The sequence below is a fragment of the Acomys minous genome (assembly GCF_964271855.1).
Source record: "Acomys minous genome assembly, chromosome: 2".
Taxonomy (NCBI): Eukaryota; Metazoa; Chordata; class Mammalia; order Rodentia; family Muridae; genus Acomys; species Acomys minous.
In genome coordinates, this window is record NC_140484.1 from 116389981 (window position 1) to 116417935 (window position 27955).

A 27955-nucleotide genomic window follows, 5' to 3' on the forward strand; every position below is an offset into this window, starting at 1 on the left:
TTGGACTGGAGAGATGTCTCAGAGGTTAAGAGCACTGTCTGCTCTTCCAGAGGTCCTGAGTTCAATTCCCAGCAACCACATGGTGGCTAACAACCATCTATAGTGAGATCTGATGCCCTCTTCTGGCCTGTGGGTGTACATGCAGACAGAGCACTATATACATTATAATAAGTAAATCTTAAAAAAAAAAAATCTCCGATGTTGGATCTGCATATGCATGCCCACGTGCGCAAACACACACACACACACACACACACGCAGACAAAACACAACACAATTGTTCTGATCTGGATGCCTTTACATCTCCTACGCTACAAGAGAAGACACTTTGGTTCAGAACCAGCCACTTCTTTCTGTACAGCCCAGTGTCACAGTGAGGTGGCACATACACAGTAGATTTATGCAGTAAACTGGACCGGAGGTTCTGACAACAGTAAGAATGGTATGAAGCACCTAAAGAAAGAACCAGCACCCACCCATCTGAGGGACGCCATACCAACAATGCTACTGTGATGGCCCAGAGGGTGGGCTCTGGAGCTCTCAGCCACTTCGTGCTACCATCAGCGTGACCTTAGATAGGTACATGGCTTGTCTGAGTTTCCTCATCTACAGAATGGGAATCTTAGGGTTGATTGGAGGTTAAAATGAAGCAATACTTATAAGGCACATACAGTGAGTGTCTGGAATATAGCAAGCCCTAATAACAGTGAGTTGTCGTTAATACTATTAATATATTAAAGTAGTAATTCCATACTTCCTTACACCAGTAACTTACAATTCCTGTCCTCCACTGATCTGTTCTCCTGATATCTGAAATAAACAGGCTTAATATAATTTAAAACTTTCACTTGACCTCATCAACTTTAAGACTAGAAATAAAAGACTATAGGATACATTAACACAATAAAGTTAATTTAGATGAACAATTTAAATTGTCTCAGTAACTTCAGTTTCACAAAGCAATACTACTACTGCTCTGGACCCTAAAAGCCAAATACAGGTATCAATACTCCTTGGGTGAATTAAGAAATGATTCTTGTTTTTAGAGACAGGGTCTCAGGTAGCCCAGGCTAGCCTTAAACTCAGCCTTTTAGTGAGTCTGGCCTTGAACTCTTGATCCTCTCGCCTTTACCTCCCAGGAGCTGGAGTTCCAGGTGTGCACCACCACACTTGGCTCCTAGCTGTTATTTAACTGCGATATCCACTCTACTACCTCATCGCTAGCTCTGCTCATCACACATTCTACTCTGATTGTTGCCCATTCCTCCCCTCAGGAACAGTATGCCTTAAGACTTGTATGTGGGGCTGGAGAGGTGGCTCAGTGGTGAAGAGCACTGGCTGTTCTTCCAGAGGTCCTGAGTTCAATTCCCAGCAACCACATGGTGGCTCACAGCCATCTGTAATGGAATCTGATTCCCTCTTCTAGCATGCATGAAATCAGAAGAGGACTCATACACATACAATAAATGAATAAACCTTTAAAAAAAATAAGACTTGGATGCATAGCTGGGGGTGGTGGCACACCTTTAATCCCAGTGCTCAGGGAGGCAGAAGCAGGGGCATGGTATGAGCTCAAGGCTAGCCTGGTCTACAAAGCGAGGCCAGGAGAGCCAGGTCTACACAGAGTTAACTCTGTCTCCAAAAACAAAAACAAAACAAGGCTTGAATGCACTTTAAGTTGTATATTTTTTAAAGGACAAACGGTGACTTGGTGAAACCAGGACCAACTGTTGTGCACTCAGTTATGTACAGTCAGTCAGTAAGACCACGCTTAAAGTAATACGAAAAGCTCGTGATGTCCCCTGGGTACTTACCCCCTTGCTCTCCCTACAACGTCTTTCTTCTCTAGCCAATGCTGTCCTTGTTTGTAGAGGCCTCGGTCATCAACGGCATTATTATCTCCTTTGGTTAAAAACTTGATATGCCCATCTTGCCTTAAGAGAGTAAAAGAACCACACACACGTCACCAAACACCCTCATAACATTTAATGCACAGAATTAACTCTTGTTAACAAGGACTAGGAATCATGCCTAATAGCTAAAGGACTGCTTATAGCTGGCTGTTTAGCATAGAGAATGATTAGAAATAAGTGAGAAGTCTAACATTAAGGAGCCAAAATACATAAGCATTCTGAACACTCTGTAGAAGAACACGAGATGCTAGATGGTCATGCAACTTTTACTACTTGACGATAAACTAGCATATATAATAAGCCTCATTTTATATTAAAACATACACAACCAATTTTCTACTAACATAAAAATCAAAGACACATTAAATTATCCCTCAGGAAGTAACTGTCAGAGTTTAAACAAAACAAAACAAAACAAAAAACTATGGGAAACCACAGCTCTTTAAGCAACATGAAAATTTTTGCACGGAACCAAGAGTGCTGGAGAAGGGGGCTCTAGATGCCGCAAGAGTCTCTCACAGGCAGCCAGCGATGGCTCAGCAGGTAACAGCACTTGTCACCATGCCTGACAACCTGAGTCTGGTCCCCACAAACCAGAGTACAAGAAAAGAACCAACTTCCCAAGGTGTCCTCTGACCTCCATATACACTAGTAGTGCCTCCCAAATGAAGAACAGTAATTAAAAAAAAACAATAAAGGTAATTAAAATAGCTTTCCAAAGCCACATCAACCAACTGCAGCCGACGACTTTGCCTGACCTAAATTCAAACAAACTGTTAAAGTTATAATGAAATCAGTAAGTTGAACAACTGGAAATTTAATAATCTTACTGAATTGCTCATTTTAATTTATCATATATTTAGTTATTATTTGTTATAGTTTATATTTATTCCCCACAATTATAGTTTTAGTTTATAAATGTTGTTTTATAGAAATTTATTGAAATATTCATGTGACATGCTATGATATTGAGGATCTGGCCCAAAATAATACAGGGAAGGAGCAAAAGAAGAGCATGTAGCTGCACAGAAATGGCCACATGTTAACTGACTGTTAGATGGCAGGCACATGGACTCATTAGACCTCACTGCACCTCTCAGTACAGAAACAAGGGCTGAAATAACACAGAGCAAGGGATAAACAGTGGCTACCTATGGCATGCTGAAACTTCATACTGTCTTATTTTTCTCTCTCTCTTAACAAGTATGTAGTTATTAGAAAAGCAAGTTTTAAAAGAAAACAAAGCTTCAATTCTTCAGGTGTGGTAGCATTTATAAGAACAGTATTTTAGGTAAGGTCTAGTGGCTCATGCTTTTAATCCCAACACTGAGGAGGCTGAGGCAGGAGGATCTCTGTTAGTTTGAGGCCAGCCTGATCAACATAGCAAGTTCAAGGACAGCCAGGGCTGCATAGAGAATTCAACTCAAAAACAAAAACAAAAGACAAAAGAAAGCAAACCCACAAACTGTCCTGCCTAATCACGGAATGATTGCCTGCGGCCTGCTGCGGCCCCTGTGTAGTGAGTGCTTGGCGCTTATACTAGCCTTCATTTCAATCCCAGACCTCATCAACTGAGCATGGCAGCACAGCACATGATCCCAACGCTTGAGAAATAAAGGCAGGAAAATGAAGGAGTTCTCTGCTCACACAGGACTGGAAGACAAGTAGGCTGCATGAGGTCCTGTCTCAGAATAAGAAAAAAAAGTCAAGGATTTAATTCTACTAAAGAATGGCAAGGCTTCTAGTAATTTAAAAATTGCTTGCTTCTTCCTCTTCCTCAGGAAAACACCAAATGGCGGATGAGGGCCCGGAGGACCCGGGGGTGGGGGGTGGGGCCAGGATTAGGAGGGCGAGGTGGCTTCTGTGGAGGATTCGGCAGCGGATTCAGCAGCGGCCTTAGGGGCCCACGGTCATGGCCCTGGTCGAAGCCGCTGGGCTCGTGGAGGGAAAGCCGAAGACAAGGAGTGGATCCCCCGCACCAAGCTGGGCCGCCTGGTTAAGGATATGAAGATCAAGTCCTTGGAGGAGATTTATCTGTTCTCCCTGCCCATTAAGGAGTCCGAGATTGACTTTTTCCTGGGCGCATCCCTAAAGGATGAGGTTCTCAAGATCATGCCAGTGCAGAAGCAGACACGGGCTGGCCAGCGGACCAGGTTCAAGGCTTTTGTCGCTATTGGGGACTACAATGGTCACGTTGGTCTTGGTGCTAAGTGATCCAAGGAGGTAGCCACTGCCATCTGAGGGGCCATCATCTTGGCCAAGCTTTCCATCGTCCCTGTGCGGAGAGGCTACCGGGGGAACAAGATTGACAAGCCACACACTGTTCCACGCAAGGTGACAGGCCGTGGTGGCTCTGTTTTGGTGCGTCTCATCCCTGCCCCCAGAGGCACTGGCACTGTCTCAGCTCCTGTGCCCAAGAAGCTACTGATGATGGCCAGTATTGATGACTGCTACACATCAGACAAGGCCTGCACCGCCATCCTGCGCAACTGTGCCAAGGCCACTTTTGATGCCATTTCCAAGACCTACAGCTACCTGACACCCGACCTCTGGAAAGAAACTGTGTTCACCAAGTCTCCTTATCAGGAATTCACTGATCATCTTGTGAAAACCCACATCAGAGTGTCTGTTCAGAGGACCCAGGCTCCAGCTGTGGCTACCACATAAGGGTTTTTACAAGAAAAATAAAGTGGATTAATTCTGTTAAAAAAATTGCTTTAAAAAAAAAGGCAAAAAAATAAAATAAATTGCTTTTAGATTTATATGTATTAGTATTTTGACCACTTATATGTATGTGCATCATGCATGTGCCTGGTGCCTGCAAAAGGACAGAAGAGGGCACTGGATCGCCCTGCACCTGGAGGTACATGTGAGCTGCCATGTGGATAATGAGAGTGGAAGCTGGTCCTCTGCAAAAACAAGCGCTCTTAATCACCGAGTCATCTCTCCAGCCCAACTTCTAGTAATGTTAAAATGTAATTGAAAACAAAGCAAAATTTACAGTTAATAAAGACCAAACTAAAATTAATCCAAGTGTCTTTAACAATCACAGTCTATAAAAAAAAAATTAGCTTCAGGTTTCTACTGACTAATATCCACTGACTCCCAAGATGCTAGAACTGCAGGTGAAAATTGGGAGGTGTTGCAAGCACCAAAGACCGTTAAGTGCAAATGTTCCAGTTTTTTAAAAAATGCAAATATATACATTGAAAAGCAAGCTGGAGGGTTAAGGGGACAGGTGGCAAGAGGGACTGGCTGTAAGAGAGTCAAGAGCACCAGGGAGGAAGAGTCCTTTCAACCAGGAACAGACGCTGGCCCCTCAGAAAGTAAAATCCCACAGAAGAGCAGAGCAGGAAGGGAAGGAATGCTCCAGCTGCTACTATTCCTCAAGACCTGCTTGTCAGCAAGACAATACCCAGGCTTTCCCCTGCTGGGCAGTACTCAGGAAGAGCACACATCTCCCTCATCTATTGAAGAGCAGAACAAATTCTTCCCTGGTGGCCACAGCTCAACACACCTATCAAGATCTGCTCCAGCCAGGGGTGGTGGCGCATGCACAGAATCCCAACACCTGGAGCCAAGAGATAGATCACCAAAACCACTGCTCCTCCTGAGTGTGAGGGTAGAGAGGACCTTTCCTCACTGCTGCCCTGCACAGCCTGGAGGTGGCCTTCCTGACTCCAGCTCTCTGTGCTGGGATTAGGGGCACACCATCCCAGATGAGTGCTCAAGTGGAGAAGAATTTAAGATGCTGAGCCAGTCAGCATTAACTGAGGACTTTCTCAATGCCAGAGAGCCTTTCGGGTCCCCAGTATACCACCCCCTTTGTTCACTTCTCTCCTTCTCTTGTGTTAGTTTCCTTACTACCAATACTACAGACTGGAAAGGACAGGAGTGCATAGATGGGCAGGGACCACCCAGTTAAGAGTTCATGATTCATCTTTCTGAAACCTTTACATTACCTCAGGAAAATGAAACCTAGGGAAGTGAAGTTCTTGCTCCGTGTTCTCACTCTGAAGTGATTGGAAGGCTTTTTTTTTTTTAAATGTGTGTCCTTCCTGCTTCTAAAACAAAAGCTTGTTCAACTTAGAAAGAAAACTTAGATTTTAGAAATTTATCTTGGGCTTCTCACAGGCACTCATGAGGCAAAAGCAGGGAAGTCAGGAGTATTCATTTAGTGGTGTTATGCACACCAAGAACACATGTGGAGTTCAGGTCTCCTCCCCGTGTGGGTCCTGGGAACTGAACTCAGGTCATCAGGCTTGGTGACAAATGCCTTCACCCACTGGTGAGCCATCTCACTAATCTCTTAAATTTTTTTTTAAACTTTAAAATCATTTATCATTGAGTTATGTATGTATGTATAATGCCATAGAATATGTGTTAAGGTGGGAGGACAATCTGTTTTTGTTTTTGTTTTTTTTGAGACAGGGTTTTCTGTGTAGCCTTGGCTATCCTGGACTCACTTTGTAGACCCAGGCTGGCCTTGAACTCACAGCAATCTGCCTGCCTCTGCCTCCCGAGTGCTGAGATTACAGGCGTGTGCCACTTCACCCAGCTCAGAGGACAACTACTGAGCTTCAGTTCTTTCTTTCGACTGGGTTCTGGGGACTGAACTCTGCCATCAGGCCTGACAGCAAGCACCCTTACCTGCTGAACCATCTGGCAAGCCTCTTTACTGAGCTTTGAAAAGTCAATAAATTTGAGTCCGGCTTGGTTTACTTCCAGTATTCCAAAAGAAGTTGACATGTTTACTATTATTATTATTATTATTATTATTATTATTATTATTATTATTATTATTATTATTATTATTATATTGCCTTATTGCTTTTGTTCTCATCTTAAGGTTTCTTTATTCATGAAGGTTACTTTATTCCATTTAAAGCAGGGAATTTTTTTTAGGATTGATCTTCACAACATGACTTTTGGGAGTTCTACACAGACTGATAAGGAATTAGAAAAGAACAAGAAAAACCTCTGGGGAAACCTTCAGAGAAGTGGATGAATCAATACCTATCCAAAGTTTCCCAAGTGCCCCCAAGCTTTCAGACATGCAAAAACTGGACGGAAAGTAAAGGTCAAGGTTCCTCGCCCTCTACAATGTTTTACTATTAGAAAAGAACCTCAGTTAGCCCACACTAGGCTTCAATTTGCTATGTAGTCAACAATGACCCTGAACTTGCCTGCCTCTGCCTCCCATGCACCTCAAGGTCTGGGTTTCGCATTTCAGTGTTGGGGAGCTAATCCAGGGCTTCACTCTACTCTACTAACTGAGCTACATCTCCAGCCATCTTTAATAATAATACAAAAAATGTTTTATGTTTATGAGCGTTTTGCCTGCATGTATATGCACCAAGAACATGCCTGGTGCCTGCAGAGGTCAGAAGAAGGCATCAGATTCCCTGGAAGTGAAGTTACAGATGGTTGTGAGCATCATGTAGGTACTGGGAACCGAGCCTGGGCCTCTGCAGGAGCAACAAGAGCTCTTAGCTGACAAGCCATCTCTAGGTCCCCTCCTCTTCAACAACTTTTATATATTAAAATTAAACACTTCAAACTGTAAAACAAATAAAAAGCTGGCAGGTACTTTTCATGGATCTTCAGGACTCGATGCACTATAGGAATCTCTCTTCCTTCTATCCTGAAAACAACGATTTCCCCAACTCGTATAGGATCTTCAACGCGGTTTGTGAGGAAAAGGAGATCCCCTCTGTGAAACGCGGGCTCCATGCTGCCACTGGAAGGGAACGAAGATACAGAAAGACAGGTTACCTCGACTTCAAAACTAGATATTCAACAAAACAACAGATACCGTTGTACTGTGATGGACTGTACTCAGCATTTTAACAACCACAGCACCACAGCCGACACTGACCTCCGGTCCATGCTGTTTCATCACTCGGTGGTCAGTCATTCTGAGGACTTAGGCACAGTCTCACAGGTGAGGTCAGGATGCTCTCAAACCTGTGGCAATTTTCTTACCTTTGCCTCCCAAATCCTGAGATCATATGTGTGCACCATCACACCCAGCTTGGTTCCCCTCAACTAGTAAAGGAGCATTTTAGTTACGAGTCTTCACTAACTAGTTCCATTTAAGCATTACAATTCAAAGACGCGAGTCTTGAAAAGGGCAGTGCTACTAATTCCTTAACCTTTTAAAATTTCAAATGACAAACAACATAAAAGAATGAACTTTGAAAACACTGCCCTTACTCTGGCTTCATCTGAATAGCTAAGCATATTCAAATATTCAAATGAGAACTGGATCATCTTCTGCCATTTATAAAGATACAGACCATGATGACCTTATGGGTTCAACTGATTGTGGAGGAAAACAGCTCATCAAGTCACAAAACAGTAAGAGATAACACTGGTGCTATCAAGGCATTTGTTTTAAAGAGAAAGATATGGAAGACCACAGAGATTTCTATCTAAAACTTTCAGAAACTAGGAAGAAGCGAGAGAAGCTCACAGAGAACCTTTCCCTCTCACCTGCTCTGCCTCACACCAGTTCTGAAAAACTCCTAAGAGATTTGCATCTTCAGGAACTCAAACTCCAGTTTTCAATTACAAGAACATTAGTAAACAGGAAAAATATCAGCAGGAAATAACACTCAAGACAGACGCTGTCCAGCCACAGATGCTGCTGTTTAAAGCAGTCATTCCCAACCTCTCCTGTGCAGGGGAATAACCCAGGCAACCTAGATAAAATCCTCCAGCCCAGGTCACACACAAACCCCCTCACATGCCTGGGAATGGGAGGCAGGTGTCACTGGATTTCTAGAAACTACATTGTAAAGCAAAACGGTTACTATTTGTGGGTTTTCTTCTCATGTTTTCTAAACAAGATATCACACTATCGCAGGCTAGCATGGACTAAGTAGCCCATGCTGACATAAAACTCAAAACAGTCTTCTTGCCTCCCAAGTGCTGGGATTACAGGCATGTTTGTCTGTTTGCTTACTGTTTGTGGAACTTGATCTCACACAATCCTCCTGCTGGGATTACAGTCTTGCACCACCATGCTAGGGTAGTTATGTACATGTTTATTCCCAAAGCTTTTGTTATAGGCAGGCGGAGTTCCATGAGTTCAAGGCCATCCTGGTGTGCATAGCAAGTTCCAGCCAGCCAAGGCTACATAGTAAGATCTTGTCTCCACATAAATAAATAAAAAAGATAAAAGTGTTGTTTAGCACTGTCAGGCTGAGGCTGTTGCTCAGTGGTAGAGCACCTATCTAGAATGAACAAGGCCCTGCGTTGGATATCCAGTACTACAAAAAACTTTGATAAAAAATGAAAAAAAAAAAAAAAAGAACTTTTCAAACAGGAACACACACACATACATAAACATAACGTATATGTGTACAAACATATGTATATGTATGATAAGGAGAAAAATAGACAAGGAAAAATGATGCACATATAGAATTATCTCAGTTATACGTAAAAATATACATGAAAAGAAACTACAATGTTAGCAGTGATTTTCTTTTTTTTTAGTCTCAGAATTAAAAGACAGGTTCAATCTAGAGTTTTTCTGTTTCACATTATGGGAATATATTAACTTTTTCTTATTAGAAAATCATTTCTTCTTAAAGGTCACTATGACAGTCAGGCAGGAAATGACAAGGTCTGAAATAGAACAGCAATAAAGGAGTAGAGGGGAAAACAATTGGTAGCCAATTAGACACAGCAGAATCAAGAATGAAGTTTGTGGCACTGTCAACTGAGCAGATGTGATGACAGTCACAGAAACAGGAGGAGGGGGTTAAACTGGAGCTGAATTTTATTTTTGTCATGCAGAAAATCAAGTGTCTGGTCAGTAGTCAGGTGAAGCTGTCCAGTGGAGTGAAATAAGAAACAAATTCAAACGTTTTCAGAATTCACATGTAGAAGTCAATTTAAAACCCATGAGAGTACCCAGAAATGGTGGTAAATGTCTTAAAACCAGTACTTGAGCTGGTGGCAGGGGGTGGTAATGGTGTGTGTGGGGGTGGTGGTGGTGGTGGTGGCAGTGGCGGAGGAGGAGGAGAAGGAGGAGGAGGGGGCGGCAAACACCTTTAATACCAGCACTCAGGAGGCAGAGGCACACAGATCTCTGTGAGTTCAAGGCCAGCCTGGTCTACAAAGTAAGTCCAGGACAGCCAGGGCTACACAGAGAAACCCTGTCTCAAAAAACAAAACAACAAAAACCAAACCCCCCTCCCCCAAAACAAAAGTTCCTATGAAAAATAAGCCACAAACAATAGCTCAGCAGTAAGAGCTGCTCTTTCAGAGGTTGGTGGGGGGTGGGGGGTGGGGGTGGGGTGAGGGGGGATGGGGGGATGGGGGGGTGGGGGGGATGGGGGGGGTGGGGGTTCAATTCCCCCGCCTCGCAACCCTCACTACAGCTTACAACCTTTCAACTCTAATTCCAAGGGGTCTGATGCTCTCTTCTTCTCCTCCTCCTTCTTCCTTTTCCTCCTCCTCCCCTTCTTCTTTTTTTCTTTTTCTTTTCTTTTTTCTTTCTTTCTTTTTTTTCTCTTTCCTCTTTTTGGTTTTTTGAGACAGGATTTCTCTATGTAGCCATGGCTGTCCTGGAACTCGCTCTGTAGAGCACACTGGCCTCAAACTCAAAGAAATCCACCTGCCTCTGCCTCCCAAGTGCTGGAATTAAAGGTGGGCACTACCACTGCCCGGCCTGATGCCCTCTTCTAACTTCCACAGGTACCAAGCATACAAGTGGTACACAGACATACATGCAGGCAAAATACCAATACACATAAAACAATAAAATTTAAAAACAATAAAAAATTTAAAAATTGTCTAATGCAAAAGAAAATTGAAGTATTCTAAGTATATAGTGAAACCACCTAAAATGTTATTTTCGCCATTATTATTCTATTACTATTTGTAGTACATTTTACCCCTGAACTACAGCCCCAGCTTACAAGAATTATTAAAAAAAGAAAACTAAGGATAATTGTTTAAATGTTAAATGAATTACTAGTAACCCTATTACCTTATTAAATTCTTTTAATAAGGCAAACATGCTTCCCTCTCTCTTTTTAAATGAGACAGGGTTTCATGCAGTAGCAGAAGATGGTCTTGAACTTCTGATCTTTAAGCCTCCACCTCCTGAGTCCTGGATCAAAGGTATAGAGCACCACACATTTTAAAAATACTATGGGTGTTCTACACACATGCATGTATACCATGTGCACATCTGGTGCCCTCAGAGGCCAGAAGAGGTAGCACTATAGTCAGACTGGCTAGAACTATGTAGCTCAGGTTGGCATCAAACTCACAGTGTTGCCGGGTGTGGTGGCGCATGCCTTTAATCCCAGCACTCGGGAGGCAGAGGCAGGCGAATTGCTGTGAGTTCGAGGCCAGCCTGGTCTACAAAGTGAGTCCAGGATGGCCAAGGCTACACAGAGAAACCCTGTCTCGAAAAACCAAAAAAAAAAAAAAAAAAAAAAAAAGAAAGAAACAAACAAACAAACTCACAGTGTTCCTCCTGCTTCGGCCTTCCAAGTACTTGAATGGCAGCTGCTAGGAGCCATCCCATTCAACTACACTTTTAGTTTTTTAACTGACACATTAAAAATTGCATATATTGGTGCTGGAGAAATGGTTTTTGCTGCCAAGTGTGATGACCTGAGTCCACTCCCTGGTACTCCTGTGGTAGGAAGAATAGATTCCCACAAGTTATCCTCTGACTTCTACATGTGCATCCTGCACACTTTTCATCTATACACATACACAAATTAATACAATGTAATAAAAAGTTGATATATAGGAGTCTGGGACTCAGACTTATTGGGTGGAGTGCCTGCCTACCAAGCACAAAGCCCTGAGTTCAATCCCCAGCACCAGGCAGATGCCTATAATCCTAGCACGTGGAGAATAGGCAGAAGAATCAAGAGTTCAAGGTCATGCTTGACTATATACAGAATTCAAGGCAGGTAAAACTACACAAGATGCCGTCAAAGGCGGGAGGGGGAAGCCAGGCCTGTTGGTCACACTTTTAATGCCAGAACTCAGGAGGCAGAGGCAGGCGGATCTCTGTGAGTCAAGGCCAGCCTGGTCTAGGGCTACACAGAGAAATCCTGTTTAAAGAAAGCAAGAAATAAAAAGAAGGAAAAAAGCAGCAAAGAAGCCATGAGTTTGTGTCTAGCCTGAGCTATGTAGCAAGACCTGGCCTAAAGACAACAGTCTGAAAGGAGGCGTGGTCGCAGAGAAACGATTCCCGATTCTGTGGTCAGGAAGAGCTTCCGCTGATGGAGCAGCCCAACACTAAGGGAAGAGGACACGGCACCGCTGGAAGGTTGGGAGCTAGCCCAGCAAGCACTGTGAGATCTCCTTCTGGGCTACTTCAGACTTCATTCTCTTCAGCAGAGGTATGTAACGTCAAGGACTTAAGTGTCTAACTGTGGTCAGATATGCCGAGAAGGATTCATGCCAACCCAGAGTTTTTAACCTTCTGGGCTTTGTAAAGTTGGTGAATTCTAGGAATAAAAACAAACACTCTCATATGATTTATTATATTAATCGTACCCCCAGCAAAGTTAAATTTTTCTGCCTTTATAGAGCTGTTTAAAAAAAAAAAACAAAAAAACCTAGCCAGGGATGACGGTACATAGACAGGAAGATTGAAGATTGATTCAAGTTCAAGTTCCAGGCCAGCCAGGCTACACAGCAAGACCCTGCCTCAAATAGAGAGGCATTACTTCAAAAACCAAAAACTAAAAGCACTGACCCAGTTTTACTGAAGACCAGTCAGCATTAGAGCACTCACCTAGCACACAGGAAGGTTCTAGGCTCTACCATCAACACTGAAAACATCTGTCCATGGATTACCCTATTGGAACCTGGTCCTAAGATCCCAATCTTGAGTACAGAGTGTCAATTTGTGCTGCCTTCTAGCACTAAGGGAAGACACCACACCAATAAGAGGAAGTGCAGGCTCATGTAAGCTCCTTTGGGAGACTTCTGGGGCTATTTCAGATTTAGTCCTTTTTAGCATAGGGGTGGAAGGACAGTCATCAGATGCTGACTGAGACCACTGGAATAAGTATAGAATTACATTAGGGGACTTGAGGCAGGAGGATCATAAATTCAATACTAGCACAGGCTGAGTAAAAAGGGAGACAGAAAATAACATTCTAACATTCTTACCAACAGCGAATGGAGAACCTTGAGAAAGTGGCAGGCATGTTTAAGGTAGTAATTACGGTAGTTTCCAAGGTATATGCTTACCAAACTCACAAGGTTTTGACCTGACAAACCACCGCTCTTTTCCTATCAGTCACATCTTACGAAGAACTATAGAAGAAAGTAACCATCCCAACTCTAGACGGCTCCATGTCCTTCCTTAGACGGCTCCATGTCCTTCCTACTTGGACTGTATCAGCTCCAGGAACGTCCTGAGGGGTTACAAAGTGAATCTCCAAACAACACAGAACTATAATGACTCAATTAAATAACTACATAGTAATTTCCCAAAAATTAGTTGCTAAATTAGGTTTTAAAATCTATAAGATTTATCAGTGTAGCTGGTTGTGGTGGCACACGCCTTTACTCCCAGCACTCAGGTGTCAGAGGCAGGTGGATCGATGTGACTTTAAGGCCAGCCTGGTCTACAGAGAGAGCCAAGGCTGCACAGAGAAACCCTATCTCAAAACAAACAAAAACAAAAAGGATTTATCAGTGCAAAGATAAGGATGGAACAAAGGTGGGAAAAACATTTCAGTACTGTCACCTAAGAGACAGGATTGTTACCTTCAAACTTCCTGGACACTCGTTTAGAAGTGATATTTAAAGGTCAACAGAAAATAGGCAAATAATTAGTGATGCTTCTAGCACGGAAGCACAGCGCAGGAGAACCCTGTGGATGCACCAAATGCCTAGTGAACTAAGAACCAGGCCTGAGGCACCCAAGTGAGGAACGCAAAGGACAGAAGAGCCTGAGGGAATACAGTACAGTGACCACAGCACACTTCCTTAAGGGAGGAGCCAAAAATGCAAGTTCACACAACAACCTCTTTGTTGTAGTCTTAAGACTGGACTCTCACACAGCCCAGGTCGCCCCTAAACTCCATATATAGCTAGGACTGGCCTTGAACTCCTGATCCTGATCCTCCTGCCTCTTACTCCTGAGTGCTGGGACTGTAGCCATGAGCCACCTCATCCAGCACATAGCAGCCTTTGATAGAATTTCACTGGGCTTGGGAGTGGTGGTGGAGAGACAGCTCAGGAGTTGAGGACGCACATGCTCTTACAGAGGTCCTGAGTTTGATACTCATGTTGGGCAGCTCATAAGAGCCTGTTTGTCTTCTGGCCTCCATGGGCCCTGCATCCACATGCAAACACACCCACACAGACACACACGCACACACCTGTGATTACAAACAACTGTTTTTAAAGAAAAGGATACGGGTCCTTTAGGGAATGGAAACAGCTCCCATATTGCCCACAACTGAGTAGCAACTGGTTTCCGCCCAGGCTCTCTCCTAGGCAATAGCTTCTAAGGGACTGCGCTACAACTCCTTATTTAGTACCTGTTTTCTCCCAAGTCATCCCACGCAATTCCGTGTCTGAGAAGGAGCAGGGTTACCTGAGCACCACTACAATTGGACTCTCGCTTCCAGTGATCACCATCAGCCCCTTCCAGATCATTAGTGCCGAGGAGACAATCATTCCAAAATTTAGGACTTGGTAGTACAGCTGTAAGAACAAAGAGAAGAAAGCAGATCCACTATTACTCTCACTCAGGAAAGGATATGATAGTAGCTATTAATTTTAAAGTTTCAGGCTGGAGACAGCTCAGTGGTTAAGAACACTGGCTGTTTTTCCGGAGGACCTGGGTTCACTTCCCAGCACCTACACGGCAACTCACAACTGTGTGTAACACCTGTTCTAGGGGATCCGATTCCCTCACACATACAGGTAAAATGCCAATGTACATTAAATAAAAATAAATTAATTTTTAAAAAAGGTTCAAGTAGGGTTGTAGCTTGGTTGGTAGAATGTTTGTCTAGCAGGTACACAGTCCAGGGCTCAGTCCCCAGCACTGCATAGAGCCAGGTGTGGTGACTCATGCATGTATCCTAGCCTGCAGGAGGTGGAGTCAGGCCAAGGGAAAACATCATGGACATCAGGTTGTTACTGAGCTGATGGCCTACCTCAGCCAAGAGGCCTGTCTCAATAATAATAATGATAATAAATTTAAAAATATATAAGTAAATAAGTAAGTAAGTAAATGAAACTACAGAAAAGAAAAAGAAAGTACCATACCATTACATTAATCAAAATAAATAAATATGGAGAATTTTTTTTTTTAAGTTTCAAGTACACTTGAGGGGCAGAAGCAGGTGGAATGCTGTGAGTTCAAGGCCAACCTGGTCTATAAAGTGAGTCCAGGACAGCCAAGATAACACAAAGAAACTCTCTCTCGAAAAACAAAACAAAACAAAAAGTTGAGGTAGTATATGAATGAGGCTAGCCTGGGCTACATAGTGAGTTCTAAGACTACCTGACTTAATGTAAAACCTTGTCTCAAAAGAAACAAACAACCCAAATGTTTCATGCAGTACCACTATGGCTGCTGAAGTCCTGAGATCTTTTTCTTAAAAGTGGTATCTCAGGTTGCCCACTAAGTAGCTGAAGATAGCCCTCAACTCCAGATCCTCCTGCCTCCACCTTCCACGTGCTGCCACTGTTAGTATCTGCCACCACATATGACCCCTTGTTTAAGACTTCTTTTAAGTAAAACATAAAACCAACATCCCAGAACAGACCTCCTCTTATCCAAAGCATCTTCCTGAATTCTGTTTGCTGAAACACAATGACATCTATGTAATAACTAATATTTCAGACCCTTACTGTTTCACTTGGGCTGCTGTTACTATTTTTAACTTACATTCAGTCTCGACATGTTAGACACAATTGATAATACTCTTTCTGCTTTTCAATTTCTCTCATACTTGTCTACTGATTGTCTCTCTTAATAACCATGGAATATTCAGTATTTGTTACCATCACCCGTTTTCTTTTTCTTTCTTTTCTTCTTCTTTTTAAAATATGTATATAAGTGCTCTGCCTGTGTGGACAGCTGCAGGCCAGAAGAGGGCACTAGATCTTATTATAGATGGTTGTGAGCCACCATGTGGTTGCTGGGAATTGAACTCAGGACTTCTGGGGCCATCTGAGCCATCTCTCCAGCCCCTACTCCCCTGCCCTTTTTTTTTTTTGGAGATAGAATTTCTCTGTACAGTCCTAGGTGTCCTGGAACTTGCTCTATAGACCAGGCTGGCCTAGAACTCATTCATTTTAGAGTTGGAAAAGCATCATCTCACAATGAGACATTATCAGAGTCCTACTTGTCATTCAGAGTAAGATCTAATCTGACATGGTGGCTCTCGCCTTTAACGCCAGCACTTGGAAGGCAGAGGCAGGCAGATCTCTACATCTGAGGCCAGCCTGGACTACAGAGTGAGCCCAGGACAGCCAAGACTACACAGAGAAAGGCTGTCTTGAAAAAAACAAAAGAAAAATAGAAACTAATCCATAACATAAAGAATTTTAGGTTTGAAACTGGATAAATGGCTCAGTTGTTAAGAGCACTGGCTGCTCTTCCAGAGGACCCAGGTTCAGGTCCTGGCACCACAGAGTGGCTCACAGCTATCTGTAAATCCAAGTCCTGAATAGCAGCTGCCCTCTTCTGGCCTCTGTGGACAGCAGGCACACAGATGGTACATGTACATTCATGCACACATACAGGCAAAACACTCATACACATAAAATAAATCAAGTTTTAGAAAAACAAAAAACTTAAGGCTGGGCGGTGGTGGTGCATGCCTTTAATCCCAGCACTCAGGAGGCAGAGGCAGGTGGATCCCTGAGTTCAAGGCCAGTCTGGTCTACAAAGAGTCCAGGACAACCAGAGTTCTGTGTAACAGAGAAACCCTGTCTCGAAAGACAACAAACAAACAAACAAACAAAAAACAACAACAAAAAAAACTTTTAAAAAATGAAGATTTATACTCTGTACGAAGCTGCTCTTGACTCATACTGGCCCTTCCTCTTTCCTTAGACAGCACGGCACATGGCCTTAGGATCTTACTCTGAGATTCAGCTAACCACCATCATCTTCATTTTTAGTAGATTCTGTGATAAAAGACAAAAGCAACTTAAAGTACAAAAGGCTTATTATCGGGGCTGGAGAGATGGCTCAGAGGTTAAGAGCACTGGCTGTGCTTCCCGAGGTCCTGAGTTCAATTCCCAGCAACCACATGGTGGCTCACAACCATCTATAATGAGATCTGATGCCTTCTTCTGGCCCACAGGTGTACCTGCAGGCAGAGCACTATATATATAGTAATAAATAAATCTTAAAAAAAAAAAAAAAAGGCTGGGCGGTGGTGGCGCACGCCTTTAATCCCAGCCTTGGGAGGCAGAGGCAGGCAGATCACTGTGAGTTCGAGGCCAGCCTGGTCTACAAAGTGAGTCCAGGACAGCCAAGGCTACACAGAGAAACTCTGTCTGGAAAAACAAAACAAAACAAAAAAACAAAAAAAAGGCTTATTATTATTGGTGCTCAAGAGTCAGAGGGACAGCATCACTGTGAGGAAGTCAAGACTGCAGAGCCTGAAGCGGCTGGTTATATTCCATCCACAGCCAGGAAGAGAGACCAAAAAATAATTGCTAATATTCAGCTGGCTTTCTCCTTTTTAGGCAGTATATGATCTCTGGCCAATTAAACAGGGTTTTTCTACATCAATTAGCTCAGTCAAAATAATCCCCCAGAAACCTGTCCTCAGGGAATTCTAGCTTCCTCAAGCTGACAAGTAACACCAAGCCGCTCAGAGAACTTAAGTCCCTTCAAGCCTGTTTGTGTAGCTGGGAGTTCCTTAAAAAGGACTAGTAAATTCGTCTTGGGGGAAATGTACACAAAAGCAGTCTACGCTGAAACAAACGTCCCAACTGAGCAGCGTTCGAGGGTCTTACTCTTTCTTTGTTTTGCTTCCTCTTTTCCTGCCAAGAGAGTTTACCCAAAAGTCAAATATACAGCTTCTACTTCCTGCTTCCTTATTCTACATGTCGGTACTTAGGAACATAAATTATCAACAAAAAAGCCGCATTTATCTGCCTAGTGTTGGCAGAAATAAGTTACCCAACCTCATTCCATTTGGCCACATTAAGCTATTTGTAAGAAATGGTGACATGTGTCCAGCAACAACCACAGAATTGAATTGCCCTTTCTAAGAAGTGACAGACCAACCAGTATATTCCTCATTGTTCAAGGTCAAACTGTTGAAGAATACTATTAAACCCAATGAAAACCCTGGCCGCGCCGCACACCTGTCATCCTGCACTGGGAAGCCGAAGGGAGAGGACCACCAGCTGAAGGGTCAGCTGCTTTCATGAGACTATCTCCATGAAGAGGGCGGTCAGGGGACGGCTGGAGAGACCACTCAGCAGGTAAGAACACTCACTGGCTGTTCTTCCAGAAGAACAGGCTCAATTCCCAGCACCCACATGACAGCTCGCAACTGTCTATAACTCAAGTTCCAGCGGATCCTACTCCCTCACACAGACATATATAGAAACATAAGTAACTAAGTAAGTAAATAAATAAATGTTAAGACAGAGAGGTAACGTGTCAGCTCCTTTCAGTTAGGCTAGGTGGAGCACGTCTGTAACCTCTGCATTAGGGAAGCTAAAGCAGGAAGGATGCCAATCCCAGGCCAGCCTGGACTGGACTGTGAGAGCCCGTCTCAGCGATTACGTAAGGCTGGCTCAGTTGGTAAGGCACTTGCCTAGCATGCACAAAGCACTGGGTTAGAGCCACAGCTACACGTGAATTGGGTATGAAAATGCACGGCTAGCACTCAGGGAGGTATAGGCCGGAGAGTCAGAGCTCACATTTATCCCCACTACAGGAGTCTTCCACGCTCTTCTCTAAGGCAGTGTCTCTCCATCAAAACCAGAGCTCACTGACATGGCAACTCCTGCTAGCCAGCTGCTCAGGGGATCTTCTTCAGTCTCCACCTTCCACGACTGGAATTACAAGCCCACTGCTACATTTATCTATCATTTTGAATTTTTCTCAAATGTTTTCTCCCCTGAGACATGGTCTCTCTGTGTAGCCCTGGCTGTCCTGGACTCGCTCTGTAGACCAGGCTGGCCTCGAACTCACGGAGATCTGCCTGCCTCTGCCTCCCGAGGGCTGGGATCACAGGGGCACGCCACCATGCCTAGTTCTGCGTGTTTGTGGTTCTGGGAATCTTAGATCTTGTTTGGTTGGACTCACTTTAACCATTCAGCCACTTCACCAGCCCTAAAATAGAAAAAGTTTAAAATTGAGTGAAAATACAAATACAACACAAAAAAAATGTGTAGGCTATTACTACAAAAAGTGACACCTAGAGAGGATTTTTTTTTCCCCCGAGACAGGGTTTCTCTGTGTAGCCTTGACTGTCCTAGACTTGCATTATTGATGAGGCTGGCCTCAAACTCACAAGGATCCACCTGCCTCTGCCTCCTGAGTGCTGGAATTAAAGGTGTGCGCCACCATGCCCGGCTCTAGAGAGGATTTTGTAACTGTAAAGGTTTCTGTGGTTAAGAAGTCGTCTTCAGCATTTGGCAGGTAAGGCACCAGCTCTATGGCAGGCAGCTCTGTGGCGCTGGAGTAACGGTTAATCTCCTCTAGTGAATTACAAGTGCTGCATCAGCAACAAAACATTCTGGTGTAGGATTCAGCAGGCCATGGCCAGTAGATGTCTCAACATGTAAAGGCACTTGTCAAACCCGATGCCCTGAATTTAATCCAGGGGCCCACATATGACCTCCATATGAGCCCCACGATGCAACACACACACACATATTTAAATTGTTTAAAGAAATACTTATGATATGACATGATGGTGCTTCTTCCTTTGCTCAAAATCCTGACATGTGCTGATTAAAGGCTTTAATTCCCAAAAGGGACAGGCACAATCTTCTTAGAGAACACAACAGTTCTACTCAACCAAAAGCTAAGAACTCTGTGGACTATGGACTCCTCGTGCCACTTAATCAAAGTGCAAGGAACAAGGTGCTACTGATTGATGGCTGGTCTTGAGTATCAGGAAGAAATTGTTAAGCCTATTACAGCCTGGGATCCCAGCACTCGAGAAGCAGAGGCAGGCAGATGTATGTGACTTTAAGGCCAGCCTCGTCTATAAAGAGAGTCCAGGCCAGCCAAGGTTACACAGAGAAACCCTGTCATGAAAAACCAAAAAGAAAAGAAAGAAAAAGTGAAGGAAGAAAGGAAGGACAACTGGAAAAAGCAGACCCTGAGAACTCCGAGGTTCCCAAATAAGTTAGTGAAAATAACGCAATTCCAGGACCATATGGCACAATACTTCAGTAGCAATGGTCTGAGTCACCCTATCAGGAAAGAAACCATGGCCAATTTAGGTTCTTGCCCAGAGCAGCAGCAGCAAATAGCTATGACCCTGTGATCAATTACAGAAGCAAAGGCTACAGTCTATTAGAAACATAACTGCTCTCATCTTTAAATGAGAGTTATGATAAGACAGGTGTGACTAGATGCCAAGGTGACAGAGGGCAGGCCACAACAGCTTTGTACTCTGTTACTCTGGGAAAATCAACTTCCCATGTCGCCTTGCTGTATGGGTCTAAGTTAACTCTGCCGAGCTCTGGAAGGTGGACGGGAAGCTGTGGTGGCACCTGAAGGTCACAGTGGTTACAGGGAGTGAGACGCTGAGGCACTTGCTTTCCGCTGCTCCAGGTCGAGCTCTTCGAGCTAACACAGATTGGAAGCACTTCCTCTGCTCTCCCTTCAGGCCCTACTCCAGCAGGCGCATGCAGACCCAGATTCCATGACATGCGTGGACTTACCTGCCTGTACACACCAGCCACACAGAAGAGCTAGTTGGTGACAATTTTCTCCTGAGACAGGGCATCATTATGTAGCCCAGGCCGGCCGTGAACATGGTAGTCCTGCTGCAGAATGAGCAGCCTACAGGTATGGCTACCTTCTGACTGCCTACCTTCTTCTAGACTCGCATATGCAGCATCCCCCCAGTACACAAGACCCTTCTGTGGTAAACCTCTCACTCCATGCTGTCATCAATAAACGTTTCACCAACCACACTGTACCAGCTAAGCCACGGGTGATGGTTGCCACAACCTAGAACCACCTGGAAAAGGAGTCTGAACTGATCATGCCTACATCAAACTGACATGCGAGAGGGTCTGTGGAAGACTGTTTTGACTGTTAACTGACCCAGACCCTGTGGGCAGCACCATGCCCTGGATGCTGGGCTGCAGAAGAGTAGGGGGCGCTGGCCGAGAGTGAGCAAGCACTCTTGACTGCGGATGTGGTGTGATTAGCTGCTTGAGTTCTTGCCTTCTCGGTGATGAGCAGTTACAATGGAACTGTAAGGCAAAGCCTTTCCTCTCCTACACTGCTTTTCACTCAGGGTATTTTATCACAGCAAGAGGAATGAAACTAGAACATTCTTTCCTCTGTCCCTGTACACACCTGTGTCTAGACTCTGTTCTCCTTGAAGACAACCCACAGGAGAAGAGCGACAGTGCTCTTCTTCTACATCCACATCTGCATATGGAAATGAGGAACTTTTAGGTCCATAGAGAGAACAGTGTTAAGATGCAGAATATCAAGGAACAGTAGCAAAAAGAAGGCTTTAAACTTTACTAAGCACTGTACTCTGGATTTCCCAGTTTCAATGGACAAACAGTGATTTCAGGATGCTGCATTAAATTGATGTTTAATCCCCAAAATATTAAGTGGGTAAAAAATTAACATTTTTCCGACAGCTCTCTATTAAAAGCAGCCCTTGTTTCCCCAAGTCCTGTGATTGTTCCTGTGGCTAACAAATAATTATGTAGCATATTTTTCTTTATTCTTATAAAGACAGCTTTCCTCCTCTTTAAAAAAAAAAAAAAAGAATGCAACTGTGCTGGGCGTGGTGGCGCATGCCTTTAATCCCAGTACTCAGAGGCAGAGGCAGGCAGATCACTGTTGAGTTTGTAGACAGTCTTATCTACAAAGTGCATCCAGGACAGCCAAGGCTACACAGAAAGACTGTCTTGAAAAACAAACAAACAAACAAACAAACAAACAAAGTCCACCTCAGCCCCAAATTCCTCTTGTGATGAGTCAGATGATGCTACGATGGCTCACCTCAAGTCACATCATAGCCAACATCCCTGAATCACTAAGAAATCCTAAAAAAAAAAAAGGCCAAGCATGGGGGCTCATGTGTATAATCCTAGGACTGGGAAATGGAGGCAGGAGAATCACTAACAATTCACCAAGAATCACCAAACCTGCTCTATGTAGAGAATTCCAAGCCAGCCTGGGCTACAGAGTGAGACCCTACCTCACAGACAGCGAATTCTCATTTATTGCTCTCAGAGATAGTCTCTGTAATTCCCTAATAAAGTCTCTCATGTAGGAAAAACCGAACAACCACTAAAAAGTTGGTTGAATAATTAGTTTCCAGTACTTTTTAAAATTTTTAATTAATTTATTCAGATTACTTCTCAATTGTTTTCCCCTCACTTGTATCTACCCGTTCCTCCCTCCCTCCCGCTTTCACCCTATTCCCCTCCCCTAGGTCTGTGACTGAGGGGCACCTCCTCCCCAACTCTAGGGTCATAGGCCTTCTATTAAGTCTCATCTTGGCAGCCTGCTTATCCTGCTCTCCACACAACTGTGGAGAATGTCCTGTCCACTGGCTAGATCTGAGGAGGGGTTCAATGTTTGTTGCATGTATTGTCCTTGGTTGGTGTAGCAGTGTGAGCAGACCCCCTGGGTCCAGATTCACCCTCAGACAGTACTTTTTAAAAATGAGATTTTGTCTTTAAAAAGTGTGTGTGTTGGAGGGCGGGGAGGCAGGTAAACTCCAGACATAGAAAGTTAAGCCTCTGCTGCTGAAGACACCATTCACTTTGGACACAAAGCTCAGAGGCCCCGAGCTGGATATGACCTGAAAGCCCCCTCCCCGAGGACTATAAAACAACCTTAAGGGTGCAGCAGTGGCACACACACCTTAGTGGTAACCAACAGCTCTCTAGTTGGACTTGTGACCTGCTCAACAAGAGGGAAATCACAACTGGCACTGGAAATGTAGCCAACTACCCAGAGCTGGTGAAGTCATAGATCTTGGAGAATCTGCAAGCACCACCTTACTAAAATAAATTCCTAACTTCTAAGGACTTTTAAATGTCCTTATACCCGCACGTTGAGTGTAGTCTTCTCCCATCACTTCTCTTTGTTACAGATAGGGACCATTACAGAAAGCTACAACCAGTCAAAATGCAGAGCTGTGGAGCCCAGCCCCTACGAGAACATCTATGACACACTTCTGCACCGAAGGCTCAGAGATCACTGTGAAAGGGGGGCTGCTGGGGGGGGGAAGGGGGGAGAATAAGAGGCAGAGGACCAGGAAGTTTGCTGTGAAACAGTGTCAGGAGCTTCACCTATGAAATGTCACCAGCCTAACTGCTTCAGCATGACATAAGCAATACACATCTAATCTAAAGCTCATGAGGCCTCAACCCTACACAAAGACCTAAAGGCAACTAAGGAAAACTGTCATTTGGGACAAATAACCCTCTCCAGGAAAAGAGTACACCAATTGGTTATCTAATACTAAACGGTCAGCCCTGAAATCATACTTACAAGCAACATTATATAAACTGAGCAGTTTATATTTATGTATTTAGAAACACACACACAGGGGGCTGGAGAGATGGCTCTTCCAGAGGTCCTGAGTTCAATTCCCAGCAACCACATGGTGGCTCATAACCATCTATCATGAGATCTGGTACCCTCTTCTGGTGTGCAGGTGTACATGCAGGCAGAACACTTATACGTAATAAATAAATAAATCTTAAAAAAAAAAAGAAAGAAACACACACACACACACACACACAGACTTACTCATATGTAATAACAAAAAGAGGCCATGAATTTGAAAGAAGCAAAGGGAGGTACATGAGGGTTTGCAGGGAGGAAAGGGAAAAATTATATAATATAGGGGCTGGAGAGATGGCTCAGCGGTTAAGAGCACTGACTGCTCTTCCAGAGGTCATGAGTTCAATTCCCAGCAACCACATGGTGGCTCACAACCATCTATAATGTGATCTGATGCCCTCTTCTGGCCTGCAAGGGTACATGCAGGCAGTGCCCTGTATACATAATAAATAAATAAATAAATCTTTAAAATAAATAAATAAATGAAAATTAAAAAAAAAATAATTATATACCTCAGAAACATATATAATATCAAAAAGTAAACAAAAATTAAAGGTGGGGTCATATTTATAAACTAAGTCAATACTGTGTTAACTTTGTGTGTGTTCTGTGTTGCAGAAGTGTGTGTATATCTATGTGAAGTAGGTGTGTAGATGCATTCACCCACATGGGCCAATGCAGAGGCCAGAAGACAGCAACGGGAGCCGTCTTTAATTGCTCTCGGCCTTAATTTTTGAGACCATCTCTCACTGAATGGAGAGCTCCATTATCTAGCCAGCAAGGCTGTAAGGACCCAGCTATGTTAGCCCCATCACTGAGTTTACAGTCACATGCTGCCCGCAGTTTTTTATGCAGGTGTAAGCACTTATGTCTACACAGCCATCTCCCTAGCTTCAAGTTTATTTTTGTTTTGTTTTGTTTTTAATATAATTCACCCCCCAAAATATGGTTTCTCTGTTTAACACTGGCTGTCCTGGAACTCACTCTGTAGACCAGTCTGGCCTCAATCTCCGAGATCTACTTGCCTCTGCTTCCTGAGTGCTGGGATTAAAGGCGTGCACGACCATGCCCAGCTCTAAGTTTAATATTTAAGAAAACGTATAAAGGGGCTGGAGAGATGGATCAGAGGTTAAGATCACTGGTTGCTCTTCTAGAGGTCCTGAGGTCAATTCCCAGGAACCACATGGTAGCTCACAGCCATCTACAATGAGATCTGGTGTCCTCTTCTGGCAGGCAGGCAAGATGTTGTATAAGATAAATAAATAAATAAATCTTAAAAAAAAGAAAAACGAAACGTTTAAATTTGGGTTTGGGCCTCAGCTGGTTGGAAGAGGGAGTACAAACAGATACACAGGACAAAGTAATAATCTTGTATATGGGAGACTAATGAGGGTAGGCTGTATTTGAGGCTAGCCTGTACAACATAAGGAGACAAAGTTAGAAAAAAATAAAAGTAAAAGTAAAATGTAAGCCAAGTAAATTGGCTTAACCTTGTGATCCCAGCCCTTGAGAGGTTCTGACACAACAAACATGAATTTAGGCCAGCCTGAGCTACATTTGCAGACTAGCCCAGGCTATAAAGTGAGTCTACATCTCAAAACAAATTAATAACAAAAACCAAAAAACTGGGCCGGGCGTGGTGGCGCACGCCTTTAATCCCAGCACTCGGGAGGCAGAGGCGGGTGGATCGCTGTGAGTTCGAGGCCAGCCTGGTCTACAAAGTGAGTCCAGGACAGCCCAGGCTAACACAGAGAGACCCTGTCTCGAAAAACCAAAAAAAAAACAAAAAACAAAAAACAAAAAACAAAAAACTGAGGCCAGCCTGCTCTACAGAGTTCCAGGGCAGCCAGAGTTATTAACACCAAGAAACTCTGTCTCGAAAATGAAAAACCAACCAACCAAACAAAAAAGAACAATAATGATAACAAAGCCACAGGGACTAGGGAGATGACTCTGGGTAAAGTAAGGTCTGGAGTCCTCGGTTTGCATCCCCAATACCACATAAAAGCTAAACATGGCAGTGCTTGCCTGTAAGCCCAGTATTGGCAAAGCAGAGAAACCTATCCTGGGCCTCACTGACCAGTCTTTCTAGATGAAAGGAAGATCTTCAGATTCAGTGATAAACTGTCTCAAAAACTAGGCAGTTTTGTGCACAAGCCACATGTGCAGCTGCCACCTCTGTCAAAGAAGCTTCTCTTAGCCAGGTGGTAGTGACCCAAGCCTTTAATCCTAGCACTCAGGAGGCAGAGGCAGAAGGATCTCTGAGTTCAAGGCCAGCCTGGTCTACAGAGTGAATTCCAGGACAGCCAAGGCTACACAGAGAAACTCTGTCTTGAAAAACCAAAAAATTAAATAAATAAATAAATAAAGCTTCTCTTTACAGGAAATGAAGGCCATCACAGAAAACCATAACAGGATTCAATATAGAGATCCAGGTGGTAGGGGGCCCAGCATCAGCAGATGCCTCTGCAGCACAGCTCCTGCATCTATGGCTCAGAGAACATCACAGAAAGGGGGGCAGAAAGACTATCGGAGACAGAATTCCGGGAAGCTTGCTGTGAAACAGTCTCTCCTAGAAACAGCTCCAAGGGATATGGTAAGGTGGAAGGAGAAAATTTGAGGGGTCCCACCCCTAGACGAAAAACTACAGGCAACTAATGACTAATTGGTTGCCCAATGCAGAGTAGCCAGCCTTGAAATCATATATACACCACAGACTAAGCAGGTTATATTTATCTTTATTTGTGCACACACATCCCTGTGGGTGACATATACACATGTATGTATGTAATGATAGTAATCAAAGAAAAAGAGGCTATTAGCTTAAAAGTGTGGGAGACATGAAGGGCTTGAGGAAAGGTTACCTGGAAGGGGCTGGAAAAAGGAAACGGAAGGGGGAAAGTGCTCTGATTCTATATTAGATAAAAAACATACTAAAAACATAAACTAAATTAAAAAGATAGTAAAAATGGCCCATAATTTTAAAAGCCATTCTATCCAAGTGTTTCATATAGATCACTATAGATCCATATCTTAATATAGAAATATGTAATTAAAGTAGTAACAGCTAAATAATTACTCTTTGTTTCAAAAGTTTGGAGAAAAAAATTATTTTAAATGATGTAAGATGGAGAGGGATACAAGGAGACTATCACAGAGAACCACAACTAAACCATGTTAACCCCCCCCATAAGTAAATAAATAATAAAATAAACGCAACCAGGCATGGTGGTGCACGACTTTAATCCTAGCACTCAGGAGGCAGAAGCAGGCAGATTGCTATGAGTTCAAGGCCAGCCTGGTCAACAAAGTGAGTCCAGGACAGCCAAGGCTACACAGAGAAACCTTGTCTTGAAACACCAAAACAAATAAAAATAAATAAATAAAAATAAAAGCAAAAAAAAAAAAATTAGTTTCAGGGAATGTCCATGTAAATCAAGTGAGGTTTATGGCTAGCATGCTTGAGGCCCAGGAATCAATTTTCTAACACAGTCAAAAAAATAAATTGGTATAATTGCATTACATTAATAAGAGAAATAATGTCCTAGATTCATCACATTCTATTTTATTAGCTTCCTGTCACCTATGCTCTTGAGGTTGCTTTTTCTACTTTGTCTACAAAGTAAAAATTATAGTTTGTATATCTGTCTTTTTTCTTTCTTCCTCTTCTTCTTTATTTTTCCCTGGTTTTCGAGACAGGGTTTCTCTGTGTGGCCTTGGCTGTGTAGGACTTGCTTTGTAGACGAGGCTGTCCTCGAACGCACAGCAGTCCTCCTGCCTCTGCCTCCCTGAGTGCTGGGATTACAGACATGTCATGCCTGGCTCAGCTGTCTTGTCTTTTCTTCTTTTTTGGTTTTTCGAGACAGAGTTTCTCTGTGTAATAGTTCTGGCTGTCCTGGAATTCTCTTTGTAGACCAGGCTGGCCTTGAACTCATAGCCATCTGCCTCCCAAACGCTAGGATTAAAGATGTGCACCACCACACCTGGCCTAGCTGTCTTTTCTTAATTTCCCTTCCATGATGTGTTCCCCCACCCCCCACCCCCCTGCCCCCACCCCCATGTATGTGTGTGTGTGAAGAGATGGCTCAGAGAATCAAGGTGCTTGCCACCAAACCTGACAAGCTAAGTTTGATCTCCAGGACCCATAGGATGGAAGGAAAGAACCAACTCCCAGAAGTCACCCTCTAACCCTTGAATTCTTCACACACACACACACACACACACACACACACACACACACACACACACACACATTCTCTCTCTCTCT

General features: G+C 43.6%; 1 protein-coding gene and 1 pseudogene across 2 annotated transcripts in view; one reads left to right on the plus strand and one right to left on the minus strand.

Annotated features, from left to right (window-relative positions):
* SEC11A (SEC11 homolog A, signal peptidase complex subunit) overlaps window positions 1-27955 on the minus strand; it is a 40853-nt gene that overhangs the window by 9692 nt on the left and 3206 nt on the right. Inside the window, exons 2-4 of the mRNA XM_084772458.1 lie at window positions 14512-14621; window positions 7504-7653; window positions 1815-1934 (exon numbers count right to left, since the gene is read on the minus strand). Coding sequence (XP_084628584.1) covers window positions 1815-1934; window positions 7504-7653; window positions 14512-14621 — 380 coding nt within the window. The remainder of the gene's footprint in view (window positions 1-1814; window positions 1935-7503; window positions 7654-14511; window positions 14622-27955) is intronic.
* Window positions 3399-4602, plus strand: LOC311591868 (small ribosomal subunit protein uS5-like; annotated as a pseudogene). Its single transcript has 2 exons — window positions 3399-3432; window positions 3718-4602. The product of its transcript is annotated as a small ribosomal subunit protein uS5-like (transcript).